Source organism: Pollicipes pollicipes, unplaced genomic scaffold (assembly GCF_011947565.3).
Source record: "Pollicipes pollicipes isolate AB1234 unplaced genomic scaffold, Ppol_2.1 Scaffold_6138;HRSCAF=7277_pilon_pilon_pilon, whole genome shotgun sequence".
NCBI lineage: Eukaryota > Metazoa > Arthropoda > Thecostraca > Pollicipedomorpha > Pollicipedidae > Pollicipes > Pollicipes pollicipes.
The window spans coordinates 30716341-30740585 of NW_023596818.1; the positions used below are offsets into that span (position 1 = coordinate 30716341).

Consider the following 24245-nt stretch of genomic DNA (forward strand, 5'->3'; position numbering starts at 1 on the left):
GGCGGCGGCGGCGGCTGGCGGCTGCCGTCCCAGCAGCAGCTGTCCGGCGGCGCCCACCATGGCCAGCAGCGCGTCGCTGAGCTCCGGACCCACGCCCGCCGCCCGCTGGTGCAGCACGCTCAGCATCGTCACCGCCATGTCGGCCGGCAGCGTCGCCTTCGCCGGCGGATCGGAGTCCTTGGCGGCGCCGGCTGACAGCTGCGGCACGCGACGCTGCGGGCGGCAGGGGGGGGGGGGGGGCGTGAGTGGGGCGCACCGACGGAGACAGGCCTGCCCCAGGCCGGCCACTGAAGGTCGGCCACGGATGCCACTGGTAACAGAGTCCGGGCTGATATTGGGAGTACGGTTCCGAACCATTTCTACCTGCACGGCCCTTGTGTCATGCAGGTTAAAGATGACTCATAGCTACAGCAGAATTACGGCGGGGCGGCATTACACCTATACTGTACACCGAGTGCACCGACGCCACGTGCACAATAACGCCGTGTGTTTCGCACTGGCTCGTCACTCGGCTCCGCCGCCGTCTCCTGCCAATTCTGATCCCCGTTGGCAGACGGGTAGGGTCTGACCTGCAGGAACTTGACGCAGGCGGTGATGAACGGCTCGCCGTGCTCCATGGCCTTGTCCGACACCCACTTGTCCAGCTTGAGGTACTCGCGGCGGGAGGCGAGGCAAGCCAGATCGATGACGAACGGCAGCGCCTGGTGGTTCAGCAGGTACGACAGGGCCTGCCGGCGGCGAGACGGGGCGGTCAGCTGAGCCAGGCAGACGCCCTGGTGGTGGGGGGCACCAAGACGTCTTGCGACGGCTGTGGATGACGAAGCTCGACACCGGTACAGACGGCCACATTCTCGCTGCATCTGATAGCAAACTTCAAAAGAGGAATACGAGACCCAGCTCAGGTCAACCAACCCACTGAAGAACGCTTAGTTTTATTATAACTCACAAAACACGAGCCAACTCCACCGCCACGTTCCACCGCCACGCCTCCCCTGCTGCCTTTCACCCCCAGCACCGGTGCCCCATCCCCCCCCCATCCCCCCAACCCCACCCTCCGCTTGACCCCGCACACCTTGAGGTCCTGGGCCACGTCGAGGACGCGCGAGAGGCGCGCCTGGTCGCCCTCGCCCTGGCGGTACCACTCTGCCATGGTGTGCGCGAGCATGGCCTGCACGGCGGGGCCGTTCTGCGGAGAATGCCAGGCCTGGTGCAGCACCGCCCCGCTGTTGGGGTGGTGGCCGGCTGCCGGCCACGGCGGCGTCGGTCAGTCGGGCTCCTCCGAACGGCAGGGAGGCGGGACGGCCGACCGGGGCGGCCGACCGGCACTCACACGGCCAACCCAGGTGCCAGACGAAGCAGAGACGCAGAGAATCGCGAGAGTGACGCGTTTCAGATCCGGTGGTTGGCTTACGCGAGAGGAAGCGATGACTTTCGGACCCGATGGCAAAAAAAACACGAGCAAAACAGTCCCATGTCACTGAAAATCCGTCAGGGCAGAATGCTCTCGCAAGTCACCAAGATCCACGCATCACTTCATTCCATGACAACGCTATAATCCGTCTACCATAAATACAGTTACATTGCACCGCCATCAACAGCAACGGTCGCACAACACCCCAGTGGCGAGCGTTACACCCGGGCCGGGACGGCGACGGGCGGCTGGCCTGGCCACCGTCCCGGCCCGGGCCCGCCGCCACTCACTGAGGAAGATGGGGAACAGCGTGGAGAGCAGCTCCTGGGCGAGGTGAGACGTGCTGCCGGTGGCCAGCAGGTTCAGCGACAGGATGTCGGGACAGCTCTGCAGCGGGAAGTTGAGCAGCTCCTGGACGGCGCACGAGTGCCCACTCTCGGCCAGGTGCAGCAACAGCTGCATCAGCTCCGTGCACCGCCTGCCCGGCAGCCGGACGGCCGTCAGAACGAGCACACCGCCGCGCGGCAGGCCATCCAGATGCGGCTGAACGGAGCGTGTCACGCGCGGCCACCCGAATGGAGGGAAGGAGCAGAGAGCCAACTCCGCTCAAGTGGACGAGCAAACGTGGCAGCACAACATTGCCGTAGAAAGCGCAGTTGAGCAGAAACGCGCGGCACAGCAGCCACGCCCAGGACTGTGGGGCAAACCCAGGATAACACGTGGGCACATCAAACCACCATCTCACCCAGTCACCTGCCAGTCTCAGACCTCCCCAGAAAAGCGCATCACGCGAGCCTGTCTGCAGCGAACGTGACAGGTCGTAGCCTGTCACACACAGCGCACCTACACTCGGCCTCACACGTGCCAGTGGCGGCCCAGCCGGGCGCCGCGCGCCGCCACACGGCCGAGGACGGGCGCCACTCACCACGTGTTGACCTCGCGGCTCTCTTTCTCCGGCGGCATCTTCAGCTGCGACGTGTCCACCATGTGGCACTGGTAGTCGGCCAGACAGAACACGTCCCAGCACTTGAGGATCTGCTTGATATACGACAGCTGGCGGCAGGAATGCCGGGCGTCACACAGGGCACGAGTCGGAGACGCTCTGTCGACGCGCCGCACCGACCGCGCGCCACCGACAGCACCGGACGTAACGCCCGTGTGCTGCTGCGCGCGCCATATAACATGACAAATAAGTTCGTCGACGAGGACGATCGACGTCCGCAAGGTAATCGTGACACTACGTCACGTGAGGCCCCAACCCCTGTCACCCCACCACGCTGCGCCAGGGTACTATGCATCAAAGCAAACGAGATCGCGAAAAAGAAAACCAGTTGGCGGTACTGATCCCGCCATTCTCCACCAGCCTGCTCGCGCGCCCCGCGGCCGGCGCCGGCACGCGTCTCACCTGGCTGTCCGCGTTCTTCCAGACCCGGTAGAGCACCTCCACGGGGAAGGCGTCGGCGCGAACCCCCTGCAGCTGGAGACCGAGCCTCAGCGCCTGGGTCAGCAGGCAGAAGGCGGTGCGGTCCTTCAGCTGGAAGCCCGGGTGGTCCAGGTGGTACACCACCTCCTTCCACTGGATCGACGGCGCCTGCCGGTCAGGAAAACACGGTCAGGAGCGGACGAGAAAGAGAACGTCCAGCTATATCCCTTAGTGTGTCAGTCAACCGGCAACAACCTAAAAGTCTCACGACATTACTCCCCGAGTCCCAGCTTTCCGCACGTTACCTCCTCCCTGCCTATCGACTCACTGCGAACAGCCCACTGTTTGCCTCTGTGTAACACCGCCTCGCTCACGACTTGCACACATTACGCCTCACTACTGACTCCCCAATGTCTTTCCACGTCGCTGATGGCTTAAAAGCTCGCCGGCTACCCGCAAGCCATCTTCCGGTCAGCCCCCCCTCCCTCCCCCATTCCAAGCCCGCTTCCTCACCAGCTCGTAGACGGTGCGTACGAACACGTCGATGTTCCACGTCTGCGGGCCGTCCTTGGGCTTGTCGGCCGCCCAGATGGAGGCGGCCGGCTGCAGGCTCTGGATGGGCACCTGGTCGGCCAGGCCGGTGTAGGTGCGCACCATGGCGCCCAGGCAGCGCGCCACCGCCGGCGCCGTCAGCGCCGAGGCGCCGTGGTTCACCAGGTGGCGGCGGCACTCCTCCACCGACGCGCACAGGTTGTAGCCCACCTCCAGCACGAAGTCGGCCAGCGAGCCGTCCAGCTGTGTGGAGAGAGGGACCGGTCGGTGGAGACATGCCATGCAGCGGGGGCGTCTCATACGCGGCGGATCGCACACTGTTCACCAACGGGCGGCTAGGCAGGTGTGGGCGTTGGCAAAGCAACGTCACACAACGGCGGCGCTCACCGCCAACCACGGCCTAAGTAGTAACGAACAGCTATACGAGTCGGCATATAAACCAAACAACCCTGACACCCACATGCAAAAATATCTTTTTTGCGTTTTTGGAATAGTTCATCAGAACAACGGTCCGTCCCGGTGGCTCAGTTGGTTAGAACGCCTGCCTTCCGATGCACCCACCCGTGGCGGGGTGGGTTCGAGTCGCTTTAGGGCGCCCGCTATTTGCCCTTGACAGGTACGGCCTGCGGCCGGTGGCAGCGGTTGCGCTAAAGGTCAGTTGACGTCAGAGGGCAGGACGGACCGCGCCGAGCATTGCGGTACGTTTACCTTTCGCCACCGAATTCTGCTGTTGACATGGAATTGCGCGATCGGATTGTAGGGGTCAGGGCTCACACAACAAGCACTGCTTAGCGTGAGCCCTGATCCCGGAAATCCATCCATTCAAAGGGTTCGGATCAAATCTTTAAAAAAATATAATAAAAATGGAGCGTAAGGTATTGCTCCTATGGATGACCAGATTAGCATTATCGACGCCTGTATTTACACAAGCATGCAACGAAAGATACGTAAGCCGACCACCGACTGACAACCAGCACGTATGGTCACCAGAGCGCGCACGCGGGCGCGAGCGGGCCGGGCGCGCGCCACCACTGACCAGGTTGGAGGCCATGTTGCCCGGGCTGCGGATCTTGTCGACAGGAATGTCGGTACTCTCGGCGAAGATGAGCGGCGCGAGCACGACAGGCACGCGGTCACGCGGGAAGTCTTGCCGGATCGCCTCCAGAAAGCTCTCCTGCGAGTCCGCCGCCTGCCCGCGCGACGCATACCGCTCACAGTCATGGGCCATATGATGATCACGATCACGGTCGCGGTTTCAGTCACCGTCAACGTCATCATTACCGTCACCGTCACCATCGCATTCGTTTGTCACGGTTGTCTTCCATGGTCACTGTTACGGTCACTGCTGACCGTAACACGCATACCGCTTACAGCAATAGGCTATATGACGATCACGGTCTGGGTCACGGGCACGGTTACGGTTACGGTTACGGTCAAGGTCACGGTCGCGGTTACAGCCGCGGTCATCGTCATCGCCATCGCCTACGTCACCTTCACACTCGTTTGTCACGACTGCCTTCCACGATCACTGCTACGGTCACTGCTACGGGCACAGTCAGACACTGTTACGGCCACGAGCTCGGTTCCGGCCATGGCCACGGCTCGGTCACAGTGACGATCACGGTCACAGGCGGCGGGACCATGGCGAGAGCCGGAGGGACGAGCGCCGGCCATTCTGACGTGCGTTATTCGACGTGAAACACGATCGTAAATCGACTGTACTGGGGAGTGCCCAGCAATACAGAACTCGCACCTGCATGCAGTGAGCAACTGACCACCACGACAACGTTTACAGTCACTCCAAACGGTGACGCGTCCACTGATAACCATGACTGAACAGAACGCCGCCTCTCGCCTCTCACAACACCGCTCACGCCACCTTAACTTTTCGCGAGTCAGCAAGAGTACAGGCGCCCGCGTTATCTGTCGCCGAGCGCAGCGTTCATCTCCCCGGCCCCCCCCCCCCCCCCCCCCCCCGCTGCACGGGTGCCGGCTGCGATCAATATCGCCCGCGGCCCCGGTCAGCCGGCCGGGGTGATCGAGTGCCCGGTGTCACCTTATCGAGCTGATCGGGCGGCGCGAATAGGAGCCAGGAGATAAGTTGATGCAGCACCTCCGGCGACGACTCCTGCAGGCCGTCCTGGTCCGACGCGCCAGTCGAGTCAGCTGATGGCATACAGGCTGTGGTCAGCTGATGGCACACGTCAGTCAGCTGACGGTGCACGTGCTCTGCTGGCAGGCGTTGGACAGTGGCAGGGTCCCCCTCACTGGTATGACGTTAATTTACGAGCGCGGTTGGTCGTGTGATTAGACTGGGAGTTGGCAGCACCGCTGGAAGCGTCGATAGGCAGGCGGCCATCTCAATGCTACACACAAATCAGTTGCTACAGCGATCGCCGCTAGACGCGGGACTAACGTGCTCAGTACTGCTACAACAGTCGGGTAGGACGGCTTGTCCTGTTGGGATAATGCTGTCTAGACTGGGACTAGCTTGTTAAGTTTACGGAGAAAACATGACTGTTATGAAAGCTTGAAAATGTGGGCTCATTGAAGACAACTAGCTAAGAACATAATCAAAAAGGATCACTCTAGTGAATACGCCAAATAAATACCGGACAAATTTTGCCAATAACATTACCTGAGTCAATGTAGTCCTTGATGAGATCGGGAAGCTTCTGCTGGATAAACTGCTCGGCGTGCCGGACGGTGTCCGAGTTCCGGGAGTGAAGGAGCGCGATGGAGAACGCGACCTCCTCCGGCTTCCCGAGCTTCAGCGCCCGGCAGAGCTCCTGCAGAAGCGTGTCAGACGGGTTCTGCGAACCAAACGGCAACACCGGGCTTGAGCCTGAAACACTCAACAGCCTGATAAATGACACATCCAGCTGCACAACTCACCTGACAGGTTAAGTCTCACTTCCACCTACCAGCCAGTAAGCAAGCACCAGCATATGCCCTGTTCCTTCTACACTCACCCCCAAAGCAGCCAAATACAACAAACACCAGGTGCGCCACCCACCTTCTGGCGCACAGCAGGGTGGTCGGCCAGCTGACACAGCACGTGGACGAAGTTGGGCCGGGTGACGAGGCCGGCACACTGGCGCTGCAGCAGCTGCAGCTGCGGATTCTCCTTGGCGGAGGCGCGGCCGGCACCGTCCAGCGGCACGTGCGAACACAGGCGGCGCAGCAAGTGGGTCTGGGCTTCCTGTCCGTACGCACCCACCACCTGGACATGGGGCGGCAGGCCAAGTTACACAACTGTGGCACATCATGGCCCAGTCTGACTGTGGCACAGAGTGGTGTGGTGAGGGCTATGGCTGGTCAGCCACAAACTGTGACAGATGCTCCATTTCAGTGCTCATAGGGGGACCCAATGCCTTCACTTTAATGCACTGACACAACATGAAAATGTCTCCAACAATCCTCAAATAATGCCTGGGTACTTGATAAGCATGCCACAACATCTTCAGCTTTCTTAAGTAGAAGCACTGAAGTGCAAAATGGAAGGTTATCAATGCATGAAGTGTAGGTGTGCATGAGAAGCCCAGTGGTATATGATCATGCATAATTAGTAACCAGCTGTGAACTTACTCATTTTTAGGTTCCCTTCTCAGTTTCCTTTTTCCACAACATGAATGACAATGTAAAGCTAACAGAGACACCTATGAGACCTATGAGCTATCTACCTCACATGGATGACCAGCTTTCTGAGCTAGTACTTTGGCATAAATATGTAATTGTTGCCACTCTATCAACTAACATCATTCTTTTTGGCCCCCCAACATTCATTGGTTCCTTATCACTGAAATATGAAAATGGACTACATGAAGCTTGAATACAAAATATTCTGGAGAGCCCCTACTCAATCTAAAAACAATCAAACCCATATTTCCCCCAAAATTGTGTTCTGAGATCAAACTATTGCAAAAAAATTGGCAGAACTAAGGCAGACTAATAATGTTTTAACATTTCTGACATAAAATTATCTGGACAAAAGCCAGAGCTCCCACTCATAGCATTTTAGATACACAAGCAAAGCTAGCTCATGTTTATCATTCACGGGTGACCTTTGCCATGATGACATATTGCCAACACTCCTTACTGAAAGGGTGCAGAGATGAATTCCCTCTCCAACCCTCAGCCATGACAAAATCAGGTAAAAAAATAAAAACGGTGTGACGCAAAGTGAAAATTTTGTACTGCGAAAATCTGAAGCATTTGACGACCATCTGTGCCATTGCGCATTACTGTTGACCGGGTTGAGTGGGACCTGGGGTCAAAGATGAAATTGCATGGTGATGGGTAAAGAGTCGGATGGCAACAGAGTCATCACAACACAATATAAGTGAACGGATGCATGGAAATTGCATGTTATACAGGGTACAAACTGTATGATATAAAGATAGGATATGATTATTATTGTAAATGCAAACAATAATGGGGTAAAATCACAATAAGCTAACATCACATCATACAAACAAAATATGAAATAGAATGCACAGGACGAAGGTTGCCACAAGTCAAAGGCTAGGTAGGCTTGGTAAGCAAAGTAAGCTTGGCTGTGTAACACTTGGCGAGGTTCAGGCATGGTCATATGTCAATCATCTTCTAGAAGTAGTGTTGGACATGGTGCTTATGACCATGCCAATTACATGCATTCCAAAATTAAACAAAGTAAATTACACCAACCTAAGAATGAACTGGGTGTGATTCGGTCTGTTTGATTTGGCTGGGTTAGGTTACCTTAGATCAGTCTTTACCATAATTTGCAACTTAAGTGTTCAAAACCAAAAAAGGGTTGCAACATTAATCACAACCACATCTATCACAAAACAGCTTTACTCAAAATGTGTTCTTTGTCAATGAGTTGCAAACAGTTGCACTGCACTTGTTGTTAGCCATAGAAAATGGAAGGTGCTGGGAAGCTGACATTACTAATTACCTATCATGGGTCAATGTATACATAACATGGCAGATGTTGGTAGAATGGAGCAAATATCACAGAGGATGTGAGCATAGGGCTTGTATATGGCAGAGATGATATATTACGTGATATATATTCTAGTGCTTAGCATTTACCCAAATGTTCTGTTGGAGCTGTAGTGATGATTCATATCCCTGCAGATGTGACCATTCAGATGATGACTACCCCATGAAGGTGACAATTGGATTAAGGATCAATGCAATTCCTAACTTTATGGTTATTTATAAATCCATGAGCTATATATCAGATGACATAACAGTTGAGTTTCTGTCAAGGCTCTACACAATTATCCTCCATAAGCACCTTCACAGCAGGCTTCAAAAATTCACCTTGGTTTGAAGTACATCAGATATCACTCTGAATAATAATATGCTATATCACAGTAAATTACTTGTAATCAACCTTGTATGAATCATATTTCAGTGACATCTGGCTTAGTCACATACAGTCTAAAATAATTATGAGCCAAGTTCAAAGATCAGTGTAAAGCTATAAGCTATAATATACCCTAGATCATATAGTTGCATCATGTTATCTAAATCTAAGCTCGACCTACACCACACTGATATCATATATGACATCCAACACCATTCACATTCTGATTTGAGACTCTTCAGTTACCTGAATGGTAGCTTAAAGAGACCATGGTCAAAAGGCCAAGTTGCCTTCAAAATTTCTGATCACTGAGGGAAGAAAAGGTAAGGTATATGATTCATGATTACGCCATACACATGCGTTCTGTTCATGGAAACAGAAATATAGGGAAAAACTCTGGCAACAAAACTAATTGATAGTATTATTTTTGAAGCCTTTAGTTTGTAACTAAGTGAGACTTTGGAGAATGGCACAAAATGTAATGAAACTGCTCATTAAGCACAAAAATTACAATAGAGAACAATATTGGAGACTAGTGATATGCCCAAGTTAAATCAAACTGCATCTCATTGATACCATTATGCTCCAATTTAACATAGAAAATGATGCTTTAGTTCTAATATGGGCACTGCACACCTTTCCAGCAGCTGGAATTTCATATTTTGAGCAAGACATGACACACAATCCCACTTCATTTCAAGATAGCAGTTTGGCAGCCCCTAGAAACAATAACATACTCTTACCTGCGTTATTTCTTGACAAGATGCCTTGAAGTTTTTCTTTGTGAGATTACCCACTAGATTATTTATGTGGATGAGAGCAAAAGACAACGAGTCCAGGTTCATAGTGCCATAAACGCCACACAAAAGGAAACTTCTGGCCCGGAAGTCTCCTCCGCTTTCACAAAAGAAATTGTCAGTTCACACAACTTATGTACAAATTCTCCGGTACATTCGAAAACAGCAAACACCCCTCTCATAACGCATTATTCACGTCATGACCACTGCACTTGCAGACCACCCTTTAATGAGACGAGGCGCAGCCATCCCCTGACGCCATTGTCCAACGCGGCAGGAATCCAAGGCTGGCTTGATTCAAGGCGACATCTAAGCAAAAATAGATTTGGTAGCATCTATTCACTTTCAGGCACAAGAAAATCTTGGATTAATTTTAGGCAGTGCGTATCCACCCTCCAAAACGGAGGGTGGTTACGCACCGGGCTTATACACCGTCCAAAACAGAGAGTGATTACGCACTGGGCTTATACACCCTCCAAAAATATTTCAGATGGTTGTACATGTCAAGCATACGCGGATTGGCAGCCTTCGAGGGAAAAAAGTGCAAAAATGCAGAACGCCGTGCGAAAGATCGGTTCCGTGCGTGATAGACGTCAAACGACCACGAAATCGATCAACTCACTCAGAACCATTTCTATTTTAATTACGAATTTTCGGCCGCCGGGCCCGCAATTCCAGTGGATGCATGGTTAGCGTGCTGGTCTCGGAGGCGGTAAGCTTCGGGTTCGAATCTCGACGGCGGCCGCCGTTAAGTGGGTGGCTTCATGGTCTATCGGCGCGGCGGGGTGATGCCAACTCGCTTCACTTCTAAGCGAAATGAATTATTACTAGCACTTTTCATATCGAACAGCACCGTAGTTTCTAATGCTAGGGGGAGGGAGTTCACACTCTACAGACATATTTAGGATCCCGTGAAGGTTGACCGCAAATCTAAATGAGTGCGACACACTGAATAGCCAGTGGAAATGACGGATACGACGGAGGAGGCATGTATAATTACGTTCGCCAATTGCGCGTAAAAATTCATCGGCGCATATTCGACTGCTACTCAAAGGCGAAGGCACCAAGGCCAATAGGGACGGAACCTGAGCGGTCATAGGTGCCGCAGGAGGCCAACACAGCGGCTCCCGTCAACAAGTATAGGGTCCTCAGAGCAAGCAAAAAGAACTCACGTGGTGGGCCAACGTGGTGGGCGCACGCGGTGGGCTCCTAAACGATCGGTAGTGCCTTGACAGGCGGACCTATGAAGCCCCGATCATAGCACAGGACCCTCTGAGCAAGGGGGAATTATCCAATACTATAAATAAATACCCCTGTGCAATGAAGAGTGCACGGGCAGGCTAACAACACGAGTCTCGATAGGAGTGAAAAGTCAGCCGCAAATGAGACCAAAGGAGGAGAGCCCTCGACCAAAACAGAGGGCCCCTGAGCATCGAACGTCTCCTTGCCTTGCCTTATAAGGCCCCTAGCAACGGCACAAGCCTTTCAAGTAAGTATAAAGTACCTGATATTTATATGAAGGGATCCTGAGCAGCTGAGTGCACTCTGGCATATGCGGCCCCGGAAAAAGTGTATGTAGCCTTTCGGGCGGGTGGGAAGAATCCGTGGAGGAAAACATGATTGATCAACTGTGCTGAAGCATGGAGGCAGGTAGCGTCCCAACAGCACATTGGGCCCTACGAAAAAATGTGAAGAGATCAAGGGTAACGTGGAAAGCTCTTTAGCGATCAGATTGACGCAGCATGTGGACATATAGGGACAGGCAGACAACAGCGTAATGCCTCTAGTCAGCGTAATGAGCCTTAAAATTCACCCCAAGCGACACTAAATCAGCGAAGAATGAACTTCGTTTACTTATGAACTCTTTACTTTTGCTAGCAATGGTTGTTGGTCATCTGTAGGCCCAAACGCATCCAATTTTGTTGTGCCTTTGTTGTAAGGAAACTGCGTCCGTCCGGCCGGTTACGGGCCCCTTCGGAGCCTTTGGGTTCCCTCGGCATGTTCCGTGGGACATGGTCCTGTGTCCCCCCCCCCCCCCCACCCTCTGCATCCACCACCGGCCGCGGCGGCTGAATAAATGGGGCCCGCAAAGAACATAGGGCCGTCCATTCAAATAAGAAATACTCACGACACAATGTGTAGGGCTCTGAACGATCGAGTGCGCCAGAACAGGTTAACATGTAGGGCCCCCGTCAAGACCTTGGGGCCCTCCATTCAAATGGGAAGCATTCAAGACCCAATGTAGAGGGCCCCCGAATGATCGAGTGTGCCCGGGCAGGTTAACAGATAATGCTCTCAAAAAGAGCGTAGGATCCTCCATTCAAGAGGACCCTCCAATGATCAGCAGTGTATCAGACCATGCAAACATACAGAGCCCGGTCAAAAGCGTAGGGCCCTCCATTCAAATTGAAAACATCCAAGACCCAATGTAGAGGTCCCCCGAATGATCGATTGTGCCCGAGCAGGTTAACAAATAGAGCTCCCAACAAGAGCGTAAGAGTCTCCATTCGAATGGAAAGCACTGAAGATCTTAAGTAAATGGGGCCAGAATGATGTAATGTGCCCGAGCAGTGTATCAGAAGGAGCCCAACAAGAGCGCAGGACCCTTCATTCAAAGAAGAAGTACTCAAAACCCAGTGCGGAGGGCCCCCGAAAGATGGAGTATACCCGAGCAGATTATCAGGTCATCCAGTCAGGAGTGTAGGGCCCTAAATTCAAGCGTCAAGACCCAGTATAAAGTGCTCCCGAACAATCCAATGTGGCCGAAGCGGCGAACAGATGGGGTTACCGACAAGTGCGTAGGTCCCTCCATTCAGATAGGAAGTACCCAAGACACAATGTGGAGAGCCCCCGGATATTCGAGTGCGTCGGAGCAGGTTAATAGATGGGGCGCCGGCAAGAGCGTAGGGCCTTCCGTTCAAATATGCATTACCCACGGCATGATGTAGAAGGCCCCGAATAACTGAGTGCACCAGAGCAGGTTAACAGACAGGGACCCCGAAAAGAGCGGAGGGCACTCCATTAGAAAAGAAAGTACCCAAAACCAGACGTAGAGGTCCCCCACGACCGAATGGGCCCGAGCATCTTATCAGATGGGGGCCGCGACGGGAGCTTAAGGCCCTCTATTCAAATAAGAAGTACCTAAAACCCCATGCGGCGAAGGCGAATAGAAATCACCCATGGAAGGGCCCGTGATTGACAAGAGTTCCCCGGCACACTAACCGGACGGGCCCCAACAACAGCGTAGGGCCCTCTGGGCAAATGCAAAGAAATGAAGGACCGCGTGGAATGCTCCTAAAGGACCAAAATGAGCTTGTAGGGAGCAGAAAGGTCCCCGGAAACAGCATGGGGACATAGACGGTGTAATGGGACTTACAATTTCCAGCTCACAACTTCTCCAATCATTGAGTAATTTTGGGACTTCTCATATGCCTTTCACTTTCGTTTACGGCTGTTCTTGGTGGTTTGAATGTCCATAGACACCCAGTTTTGTTACATCTTGTACTAAAAAAACTATCTGTTCGGCCGGCTCTGGGCCCCTCGGAGCCAATGGGCCCCTTCGGGGCCCGAGGGTGAAGCATGCCCTGTGGCCCCCCTCTCTGGATCCGCCCATGCTTGTTACCGTACGTTTTGGGGGGATACTTTTGTTATTTTCCACGTTTTTGCCCCTCCCCGAACTCGGCTTGCCCTTGGTGTCGGACTGCCGTGGGGAGAAAGCGATTGACCCTAAGCCTGAGGTATCATTCAGGTGGCCAGGACGAAATCTGAAATGGGAGCATCGTAAATCCGATAGGGGACCCGAAGGGCTGGCTAAAGGTCACTGAAGGGGGCGCGGGTCGGACCCCCAAATACCAGCCAGAGGGCCAGTTGCACCCACTGGGCCCCGGTCTGGGCCTGGGGGCCAATTTCCCAAGCAGGTCAAGCAACAAGGTCAGGATCCGCGATTTACATTGGTCGGTGCACCCCGCGCCAGTGAGGGGCCCTTGTGTCGGCCAGGGGCACACAGCGCCTAACGGGAGGTCCAGTGTTGACAAGGGCCCCCGAGTTGGTCAGGGAGTGTACGAGGGTGCCTGAAAAGGGACCGATGTACCCTTCAAGACTGACAATAAACGGGCCGATGGGAAGGCTAAATGGCCGTAAGGGTCGAAAGGCTACAGGTCATCCTGGCCCGTATGGCTGTGGTCCCAAATATCAGCCAATATGCCTCTTTCGCCGATTGTGAACCCCTGGGACAGTGCGAGCACCTATTTCCGCCGGAGACCACTATACCGAATAGTTGACTCTGCGTTGTTCTGAGGCCTGGGGCCCCCATTTCTCTAGCAGGAACGAGACCAAGGCCAGTGATTTGCATTGGTTGGAGTCCCTACAACAATTAGTGGTCTTTTGACGGTCAGGCCCCCAGAGTGTCCAACAGGGGGTCCTGTGACGGAAGGAGTCCCGAGTCGGCCAGAGGTGAGCCGGGGCCCTTGCGGGGCCCTTCACCCCGTTTTAGCCAAGGGTCCGTTGGCCAAACATGGGTCTCTGTGCCAGTTATTGGATCACCTGCGGTTATCAGAGATCTTGTTGCCCCAATGAGGGATCTTGCGCCTATTCCGGGTCAAATGCCCCGGTCAGATGAGCCGCCAAAAGGCCTTCCGCTCCAGGGAGGGCACCAATGTAGGACGTACACCTGTCAGGGCCTCCAGACGAGCCCATCAGGCGAACCCGCCTCCATGTCGCCAGAATGGCAGCTGGTAGACACCTCGGGCTGGGACGGAATGATCTTTAAGCAATGCCCGGAAGGGTCGTGCGCACCTAAGCTTTCACTAATGTTTACACATGTTATACATTAAATCACACATGATGTTTACGAATTACACACTTTCAATTCATGTTTACACCAGTTGCTGGCCTCATTTAGATTTACGGTGAACCTTCACAGGATCCCCAATACTTCTGTAGGGTGTGGACTCCCTCCCCCTGGAGGGACGGTGTCATCTTTATCTTTAGTTCTCCCTCCGGCATAAAAACTGCGCTGCTGTCCGGTAAGAAAATCCCCAACTAGAATTCATCCCGCTTAGCGAGTTGGCATCATCACGCCACACCAATAGGCCATGAAGCCACTCACTTAACAGCGGCCGTCGTCGAGATTCGAACCCGGGCGAGACCAGCATGCCAATCATCGATCCACTGGAGATGCGCGCCCGGCGACCGAAAATTTGTGATCAGAATAGGACTGGCTCAGAATGAGTTGATGGATTTTGTAATCGTCTGATGCCTAGTATCAAGCATAGAGCCGACTTTTTGCACGGGATTCTGCATATTTGCACTTGCTTCCCCCTAAGGCTGGCAATCCGCGTATACTTGATACGCACAACCATCTGAAAGATTTTTGAGGGTGTTTAAGTCCGGTGCGTAGCCACTCTCCATTTTGGATGGTGTATAAGCCCGGTGCATAACCACCCTCTGTTTTGGGAGCGCGTATACGCGCAGCCATTATTTTACGGAATGTTGGCAAATTATCGAATAATCTGGAATGTGCGCGCCGTTGGAATGGGCCTCATGGCCCATTCCAGTAAGTGCACAGCAGCAGTGCAAGAAATCGTGGCAAAAATCGCAAAATTTCAAATTATGGTGGTCCATGGGCTTTTGTTGGAGAAAATTCCGACCGCAAGCGTGCATAAATAGTTAACATAGGTTGAAAACCCCTATGGATTGACATTCGTTTAATCTGGTCGGAATGACATAGCACGACACTCGCTCAATCTATCCAGTGGTTCGTGGTTCTTTTCTCAACCCTTGGGAATCTATGTTCGATGTTTTAGAAGCTCAGCTACAGACGTCTTAAACTGCAAAAAACTACTGAGCCCTTCAGCTGCAGGGGTCCTCGCCACCTTCAGAGGACCGTTATAGCATAAATTCAACGTTGCTTTTTGTTACGCGACTAAATCTAGCAGCACCATTGTTTCTTTGAGAGCATGATGGGGTGTTGCTGTCGCACGGGCATCAACACAACAAGATGCCATAAAGAGCGAATTCGGCAAACATATCGAAAAAATGGAAAAAATATTTCTGTCAGCGGAATGCAAGAGCATGGAATAGGGTAAATTACCGATCGATTATTCTAAGACAAGTTTTACTTGACTACCTGCATGATCACGTGATTTTTGAACGTCCGAGCTCAGCTTATAGATGCGATAGCTGTCGTTAGCAATTTTATGTTGCAGGGTACGTAATTTAAATAAAAGGTAGTTAGGGAAATGTTAATACATGCCATGGTTTAACTGCTACGTGGGAGTGGGATGGATTCAGAAGATGTGTTTCAGTGACGTCATTTGCACAGCTGAGCAGAAATCTGTGCTCAGTCCAGTAAAGCTTTTACAAATTTAGCGCAGCGCCGGCAATTCCACGGCGCAACTTACCTCGTTTTGTATTTGGCTGCTGAGTTACATACGTTTTTTTTTTGCTTTGAGGGGATAGGGCCGTGGTCGCTGCTAAGCACGGCTGGTTAGGAGTGATGGAGGACGATGCTCCTGTGATTTATGGTCTTGAGTTTCAGGTATTGAAGATTCCATCATTGTGTTTTGCGATAAGATTTGAGTATCCTATCTATGCACTCGTAGAAATATGCATTGCAATGATGCTATTTCAGTTGTGTCTGAACTGGTGAAATGCCAATTTTCTGTGGTTATTTGCTCAACATGTATTAGCAGCTGCACTCCCAAATTGCTTATCAATATTTTACACATCATGCATACTTAGATGTAAACAATGAATCACTTGTTTTCAACAAATTGCACATTACTCACTTAACTGGAAGGTGTGAAAACAAACAACATATTGTCCATAACCTGGCTGCTTCAAAGCTGGATTGATGTGAAGTCAGTCTTCCAAAACTGTATGTTGCAATTTATTTTTCAGACATTGCAATAACATTGTAATAATAATTCCAGTACATGTGCATCATATATCTGAGAGCTAGGAGCTTGGTGCACATGCATGACCAGTTTAAGTATGTAGAGAGCCTATGTTTCAAAGAATTGTGATGCTTAAAGGGTCATTTGGGACAAAAATGCTTTAGAAATTGTTGACTTGATAACAATTTGACAATTCTATACCATTTGGTGTGGCCTCAGTTTACTGACTGCAAGCACCTGGTTCACTGCATCAGTGATGTATTGTCATTCAGTACAGTGGATGGATGTTCCTATTTGGGACCTGAAGTATGGCATGTGTGGCAGCTGGGAAGTGCATGACAGGAATCTGCCAGTTTTTTTTTTGCATTTTATGTTGTGTTTTTCAAATTTTATTTTATGTGGAGGGATGCATACCTTAGTTTAAAATGAATAACAGGCACCTTTGGTCATCCATATATTTTTAAGCATTATGATATATTGACATTTTCTGTAGCATGTTTGGCCATCTAAACATGTTTTACAGAGGCTGCCAGCATTTAATTTCAAGGAAAATGCATATCCTCAATGAGAGGCTGTCAGGACATTACATTAAGGATACATGTTCCCAATAGCATACACATAAATTTCTGCCATCCAAAGGTATAACCTCATTTGGCTGTGTTGTGTTTTGTATCATCTGATTCATCTACTCATGCTGAATTTAGTGATTAAAACCATTAGTTCAAATTTTCACAAGCTTTTTGCCCATTCTTTTAGCTAAAAGCTCATGCAAATTTTAACTTTTGGCTGAAATATCTGAATTCAGCATGAGAAGACAAATCAGATGACATAAAAAGTGTGAAATGGCCTGAGATTGATGTATGGGGTTTTACCTTTGAACAACAGAGTTAGCGACTTTTAGCAAAGGTGATGTGTTGTTACATCTTATCACCTTGAGGACTAAAAGGACTAACTTGTGCTTTTTTGGAAAGTTCATTGAAAGGTAATTGCTTTAGAGGTGCTGTTTTTAGGAGTGTGTTTCTGTCAACAGTCCAGAGCATTGGCTGCTGTGCAAGGAGGCACAGATGATGTCATGTTCATGGTGGGAACCCAGTCACTGAAGTATGACAACCAGATTCATCTGCTCCAGCTGGATGAAGACACAGGAGCCCTCAATAAACAGGTGACTCATGCTTAACATCTGCCAATGCATGTAGTGATAAAAAACCTTCATGAGTTTATTGAATAAATGGAACCTCTCTCTCCCTCTAAAAATCATATTGTCTCTCCTTCATCACACTCTCTCCCTTTCACCTACCATCACACCACAGGTGGTGTGTGACACCAGGTGCAACTGGTGTATGTTTTCCTGTTTAGCCCACTTCTGTGTGCTACCAGTGCAAATAGCTCATGGTGTGACCAGTCTGTGTCCTGTCATTCACTCTGCTCACCTCTGCCAGTGAAGTGCAATATCTGGTGTGACCATCTTCCCATCCTGGGCAGATCTTCCCTCACCCTGCTGGTGAGGTATGGTACCTGGTGTGACCATTGCCTGTCTTCCCATCCTGGGCAGATCTTCCCTCACCCTGCTGGCGAGGTATGGCACCTGGTGTGACCATTGCCTGTCTTCCCATCCTGGGCAGATCTTCCCTCACCCTGCTGGCGAGGTATGGCACCTGGTGTGACCATTGCCTGTCTTCCCATCCTGGGCAGATCTTCCCTCACCCTGCTGGTGAGGTATGGTACCTGGTGTGACCATTGCCTGTCTTCCCATCCTGGGCAGATCTTCCCTCACCCTGCTGGCGAGGTATGGCACCTGGCCTGCTCGCCAGCCGACAGCCGGCTGTTCAGCTCGTGTTTCGGCCGACTGGAGGAGGGCTCCTCCCGGCTCGGTGGCGCCATCTGGTCCCTGCCGGCCGAGGACGACGGCGGCTCGGCGTCGGCCGCCCTCACCCGCCTGGTGGACCTCAAGGCACAGGTGGGTGGTGCACATCAAAATGGCTACTTCAGGGCAGGCCTCCGCACGTTACTTGAGCTATTCGCTTATTGTGTAGAACAGTCTTAACCTGTTTTGCATGCAGAGTGCTTACGCACAGCCTGTTTGACGCAGCATCTGTGCGCAGATCGGCGGAAAGCCATCGCCAGTCCCTGCTGTAGTATGTTTCGGTGCTGTTGCAGGACATTAGCAGTGTGCAGTGGCAGCTGGTGGACGGCAGCCAGGCAGTGGGCGTGGGCGAGCGGCAGCTGACCGTCTGGGACCTGGACACCGGCCGCGGCTCAGCGGCGGTCAGTGCCCGGTGTGCCGTCGGTGACCTCCTCAGTGACCTCCTCAGTGACATCTGATCTCTTCAGCCCGCACCAGACGGCCACTGGTGCGGTGAACGGGTGCCGCGTTTGTCGGTCTTTTTTGCTGTGCGTGGTTGTCAGTCAGACGAGTCCGCGTAGTGGTCGGAGAGCTGTACGCCTCTTTCCTGGTTCCGTCTTTAGATGCTGGAAAAGCAGTGCAAACGTTAAAAGGAACAAAGATGGACAATTTTGGTGTTATCCTGTTTACTTTCTGCCATTATATTTTTACTTCCTGTAGTGGCAGTGGGCAGTTAGCCCATGCACCCTTTTGTAGGTCGACACCGAACACCGGTGGTGAAGACGCGTTTTCGTGTCACGCCATTTTCGCGGTCTTCTTTGTCTTGATTTTCGCGTTTTTGATTTCCTTGTGCGCCATTATTCGGTGGACGCGTGGTCGAGGCCTGACGGAGTCGCCGTCCGTGACGTCAGGTGTCTGCCGAGATCACGTGCCCGGGCCGCGTCCAGTCTCTGCTCGCCTGCGCCCGCTGGAACCCGCACCAGTGCTGCAGCCAGCTGGCGGCCGCGTGTGACGCGCACGTGCGGGGCTTCGACTTGCGCTCCGGCCAGCTGGCCTGGGCCGTCGAAAACGCCGACGCGCAGCTGGTCAGGTGGGCCTCCGCCAGACACCGCCGGGCCGCGCGACAGCACGAGCGGTGATGACTGGAACAGGGGCGGGGAAGGGGGCACTCCGCCAGACACCGCCGAGCCGCGCGACAGCACGAGTGTGATGACTGGAACAGGGGCAGGGAAGGGGGACACTCCGTCAGACACCGCCGAGCCGCGCGACAGCACGAGTGTGATGACTGGAACAGGGGCAGGGAAGGGGGACACTCCGTCAGACACCGCCGAACTACGCGACAGTAAGCGTGAAGGCTGGAACAGAGGCGGGGAGGGGGACACTCCGCCCGATACCGCCGAGCTACGCGACAGTAAGATTGATGACTGGAACAGGGGCGGGGAAGGGGGGGGGGGGTACTCCGCCAGATACCGCTGAGCCTCGCGGCAGTGCAAGTGTGATGACTGGAACACGGGCGGAGGGGGGAGGGTACTCCGCCGCGGTAAAAAGTGCGGGAACGTCCTAGGCTGGGGTGAGAGCGCTTGTTCCGACGGTACGTTCGCAGACACCACCACAGGCGCAGGTGTGACATGTTTAGTTGCGCAAAGTTTGGGGACTTGCTTCCGCCCCCCGCCCCCATCCCCCCCCTACATATACTGTGACACGACGTATGGTCATTGTGACCTCTCCTTGAATTGTCAAGATGACGCCAGTGACATATATCCCGCATTACACGAGATTTGGAGTCGGACTCGGGTGTTGCGATGCGATGCTTGAATCGCTGTAAATGCCGATGTCCTTGGTGGAGTTTCCTGGAGGACGGTATGTACCACGGAGTTTGGAGTGCGAACCTTGTCCCGCTTGCGCTCGGGTGTCGCTGACCGGTGTGGGGAAGCGTCTGTCTATGCATAAAAGACGCGGCACTACATGCCATGGACTGGGAGCTTGAGGGCGCTGCGTACCTGGTCCGCGTGATGATTTGAGACCTGCCCGCCGTGTCATCGCCTTCTATCGCCACGCGTACAGAGACATGGACTTCAACCCGAATAAGCAGTACTACTTGGCCACCTGCGGGGACGATTGTCGGGTGAAGTTCTGGGACATCCGGAAGCCGACGGAGCCGCTCCAGGTCATTGCTGATCACTCCCATTGGTGAGTGGACGGCGGCAGGCAGCGGGAGCGCACAATGTGCGCCCGTTCAGAACTGGGTGTGCATTGTGGTGTTTGAGTTGCCCGCTATTCATTGGTATTTCTGAGCGTTCGGTGCCGCTAAAGCTCAGTAAGCATCAGGAGCATGTGAGAACCGATGGGGCACCTTACAGGGCAAGTTTAGGAGTCAGCTGCACTGCACCTGGACAGCCTTAGCGGCTCCCACTGGCACGTGCGGCCGTGTCCGGACAGCCCTAGCAGCTCCCACTGGCGCGTGCGGCCGTGTCCGGACAGCCCTAGGGGCTCCCACTGGCACGTGCGGCCGTGTCCGGACAGCCCTAGCAGCTCCCACTGGCGCGTGCGGCCGTGTCCGGACAGCCCTAGCAGCTCCCACTGGCGCGTGCGGCCGTGTCCGGACAGCCCTAGGGGCTCCCACTGGCACGTGCGGCCGTGTCCGCACAGCCCTAGCAGCTCCAACTGGCACGTGCGGCCAGCCGGACAAGCCGGTGAATTGCGGCGCTGCTGAATCGTGCGTCATTTATGTATACTGCTGAACCGCTGCCCAGCCTATCGAACCATACCCGCACACTATCGCACATCTGTTCCCCAACGCATCACGAAACATCCTCCCGCAAATCACTCGGGTGCAATACTGGCCTCTGTAGAACGACCGGGTGCACCTGCTGGTAAGAACAAACGTAGCACCAGTGCACTGACTCCGTCTGCCGTGCCGCAGGGTGTGGACGGTGCGCTTCAACCACTTCCACGATCAGCTGGTGCTGACGTCATCGAGCGACTGGCGCGTGCTGCTGACGTCAGCCGCCTCGCTGAGCTCCGAGCCGTTCGGCCACCTGCTGGAGGAGGACGAGGACGAGCCCTCCCAGAGCAGGTAAAATAATGGGGACGAGTGGGTGGGACGAGGTCCCCACGGCGGGTGGGAGGTCCCCCCAGTCCCCTGCGGCCTCCCTCCCCCTTGAGAGGACGAGCATGTGTTGTTCTGCGGCAAGTAAGAGGACGGGGACGAGTTCTCCCGTGCCGGTCCGAGGACTGGACCACTGGTGAGGAGCGAGGAGTGCCACTCCTCTCGCGGTGGGTGGAAGGACGCGGGCCTTCGGTGCGGGCAGGCGAGATGAAGCCCTCCCGTGGTGGCTAAGACCCGCTGTGGGCGCAGGACTGTTGGTCTCCCTAGGCAAGCGAGAAGACAGGGCCTGGTCATACACAGAGATGGTGCCGGGGTGCGGCATTTGTCCGTACGCCAGCGAACCGGCTATATCACGATGGTCACGAGTCATGATATGTCGTTTATTGTCACGCACATGATGCCTGTGCCGAGCTGTGCGTCATGGCGCCGGCCGTGTCGGCTTACCGCGTTGACCGTCGTCCCGCCCAGTGAAGAACCCTCCGTATGTCACAGCTGCCCCGCGGCCGACCCCGTGTGCCCGACCCACACCGTCCTTCCCTGCCCTGACGCGGACTGTCCGCTCCCACCGGGCCCGGCCTCGACCTATGGCCGCGGTCTGCTCTGATGACCGCCCTCACACAGAGCCCGCCTGGAGGACGGCCAGCTGTGCCGCTGCGAGGAGCACGAGGACTCGGTGTACGCGGCCGAGTGGTCTTCGGCCGACCCGTGGACGTTCGCCTCGCTCAGCTACGACGGCCGACTGGTGGTCAGCCGCGTGCCGCGCCAGGTCAAGTACAAGATCCTGCTGTGATGCCGCTGGTGCCGCGCCGGCCGCCGAGCGCGCGCCGCTGGCGGCGCTGGCAGCGGCGATAGGAGGACAGTGCGCGCGGAGGTGGCACGCGCGTGGTTCGAAGGTGTGCCTGGTGATCGAAGCGCCTGTGTTTTTTGTGTGGAACTAATCTTGCTTTGTTTTCAATGTGGAGTGCACCGTGCAGATAAGATGTTGGCGACATGAATGCTAATTTTTTGTTCATTGTTAGCAGGTGTTGAGACATTCTTATAAACGAAATTGCTCACTATTGTAAGGTTCCTTCATGACGGCTCTTATGTGCTGATGTGTTGTCTAAGTGCTGGCCGTTGTCATTCCAGGGTATCATAATAATCACTGGCATATCAGTACCGAGTTTGAAGTGCAGCTTCCATGTCAACACTTCAGCGTGCCCCGACTAATGCAATCCACAGTTGTACTCTTCCCTGGATATGTATTTTGTCTGTCATTCGCTGGAGGCATGTTCCGCCGGCTTCCCTGGACGCGGAACGCCTGGAGTCCACCGAGCCCGGGTGGGACGGGTCCCCGCGGACACTCGGCGTTTTCTGATGTCGGGAGTGCCGCTGCAGACCCCGCCGCCGGTGGCCTCTAATGAAGGCTTCCGAGACGACCCGGCATCAGGCCGCAGCCTCGCGCTCCTCAGAAGGCCTGCTTTGGTAGAGCATGACACAGCCAGACCCTGGACCAGAGCCTGGACCGTTTGTACTCAGAGCTGGCTCGCGGAGTGAGGCAGCGAATGGGGCGACATTGGGAATTGGCGAAACAGCGACAACGTGATGCAATATCTTGCGCAGACGGTGGCATATGGAGCCTTGACAAGGTCGGGCCCGTGCTCCCGGGAACAATGTGAACGAGCATGAGCGATGCAGTTTTTCCGGCCAGGGAGGCGGCATGATTGTTGGAGATATTATTTTCTGGTGTGATTGTCTATTGGCTGGTGTGAGTTGTCATCTGGTCGATATAAGCAATCAAGACACTCAAGACACTCAAGACTATTGGTGCCCTCCCTGCTCTATGTTCAAATAGGAAGTACCCTAGGCGTAGTTTGGAGGGCCCCGAACGGCCGAGTATGCTCAAGCAGGTTAACAGATAAGGCCCCGACAGGAAGACCATAAGCACACAGCAGAGGATTGGACGGGCCTTAGATCAATGTAGAGGGCCCATGAGCATACCGCGAGTGTATCAGTACATGGACCGAGATCAACGTGATGGGTCCCTGAGCAACCGAGAATACACCGGCAGTTTAACGTATTGGGGCCCGGTTATAGCGTATAAAGCTTTCCGAGGGAATGGGAATAATCGTGGAGGACACCTGATTGACAAGAGTATCCGGCTCGCGAGCAGGGAGGGCACCAGTAAAAGCGCAGGGCCCCGGAGGAAATGCAAATAAATCAAGGGCAATGTAAAAGGCTCCTGAACAATTGGATTGACTCTGCAAGTGGATATTTAGGGCCCCTGGAAACAGCGTAGGGTCTCTGGACAGCGTAAGGAGCCTTAAAAACTCCCAATCACCATCCTCCCAATCGGCGAAGAATTGTTTTTGTATACTGGTAAGCCCTTCTCTTTTGCTTGTGGCTGTGCTTGGCCGTCTGGAAGTTCAAAGACGTCCAATTTGTTGCGTTTTGTGTGTTTTTTTTAAAACTATTTGGCCGGCTATGGGCCCTTTCGGAACCTATGGTCCGATTCAGGACCCAGGTGGGGCCATGGCCCTGTGCATCCCTCTTCTGGACTCGCCCCCTGCTAGAAAGCCCTAATCAGATGACATAACAGAACCCCTCTGACTGATATTTCAAGTCACGGCTATACGGGTGGGGGACCTGGTCCGAGTCTAATCGGGCCCTTGATCTTTGGTCTCGAGGAACCCTTCGAGCCCCTCCTTGAATCTCCGCAAACACGGCCCTTTGCCGGCAGAGAGGGCCGTCTGTCTAACAATTTAAGTGTCCGATCCTATGGGCCGGGCCCCTGAATAGACCTTCGGCTAGCCTTTCAGGCACTCAAATCGGCCCTTAATTGGAAGTCCCGCGGGTTTCGAAGGACCCCTCCGATCCTT

The 24245-nt window shown here is 53.7% G+C and overlaps 2 protein-coding genes across 2 annotated transcripts in view; one reads left to right on the plus strand and one right to left on the minus strand.

Annotated features, from left to right (window-relative positions):
- The window catches only part of LOC119105564 (CCR4-NOT transcription complex subunit 1), a 13437-nt gene extending 3634 nt beyond the window's left edge, over nucleotides 1–9803 (minus strand). The window contains exons 1-12 of the mRNA XM_037229025.1: nucleotides 9486–9803; nucleotides 6403–6609; nucleotides 6025–6199; nucleotides 5443–5552; nucleotides 4423–4575; nucleotides 3348–3629; nucleotides 2817–3002; nucleotides 2337–2464; nucleotides 1702–1889; nucleotides 1073–1242; nucleotides 570–728; nucleotides 58–213 (exon numbers count right to left, since the gene is read on the minus strand). Coding sequence (XP_037084920.1) covers nucleotides 58–213; nucleotides 570–728; nucleotides 1073–1242; nucleotides 1702–1889; nucleotides 2337–2464; nucleotides 2817–3002; nucleotides 3348–3629; nucleotides 4423–4575; nucleotides 5443–5552; nucleotides 6025–6199; nucleotides 6403–6609; nucleotides 9486–9587 — 2016 coding nt within the window. The 5' untranslated portion in view covers nucleotides 9588–9803. The remainder of the gene's footprint in view (nucleotides 1–57; nucleotides 214–569; nucleotides 729–1072; nucleotides 1243–1701; nucleotides 1890–2336; nucleotides 2465–2816; nucleotides 3003–3347; nucleotides 3630–4422; nucleotides 4576–5442; nucleotides 5553–6024; nucleotides 6200–6402; nucleotides 6610–9485) is intronic.
- Nucleotides 9804–15978: 6175 nt separating this feature from the next.
- LOC119106465 (EARP and GARP complex-interacting protein 1) lies at nucleotides 15979–22542 on the plus strand. Its single transcript, XM_037230108.1, has 8 exons — nucleotides 15979–16077; nucleotides 17466–17597; nucleotides 18198–18392; nucleotides 18593–18700; nucleotides 19190–19368; nucleotides 20343–20468; nucleotides 21202–21354; nucleotides 22009–22542. The coding sequence occupies exons 1-8, from the start codon at nucleotides 16036–16038 to the stop codon at nucleotides 22175–22177; spliced, it is 1104 nt and encodes a 367-aa protein (XP_037086003.1). The 5' UTR covers nucleotides 15979–16035; the 3' UTR covers nucleotides 22178–22542.
- The last annotated feature ends 1703 nt before the right edge of the window (nucleotides 22543–24245 follow it).

Excerpts from the sequence above, each read along its gene's own strand:
- LOC119106465 (XM_037230108.1), top strand. The coding sequence starts at position 16,036 with ATGGAGGACGATGCTCCTGTGATTTATGGTCTTGAGTTTCAG. Across the intron at positions 16,078-17,465 it reads TTTATGGTCTTGAGTTTCAG|TCCAGAGCATTGGCTGCTGT; the intron begins GTATTGAAGATT and ends TTCTGTCAACAG. Across the intron at positions 20,469-21,201 it reads ATTGCTGATCACTCCCATTG|GGTGTGGACGGTGCGCTTCA; the intron begins GTGAGTGGACGG and ends GCCGTGCCGCAG.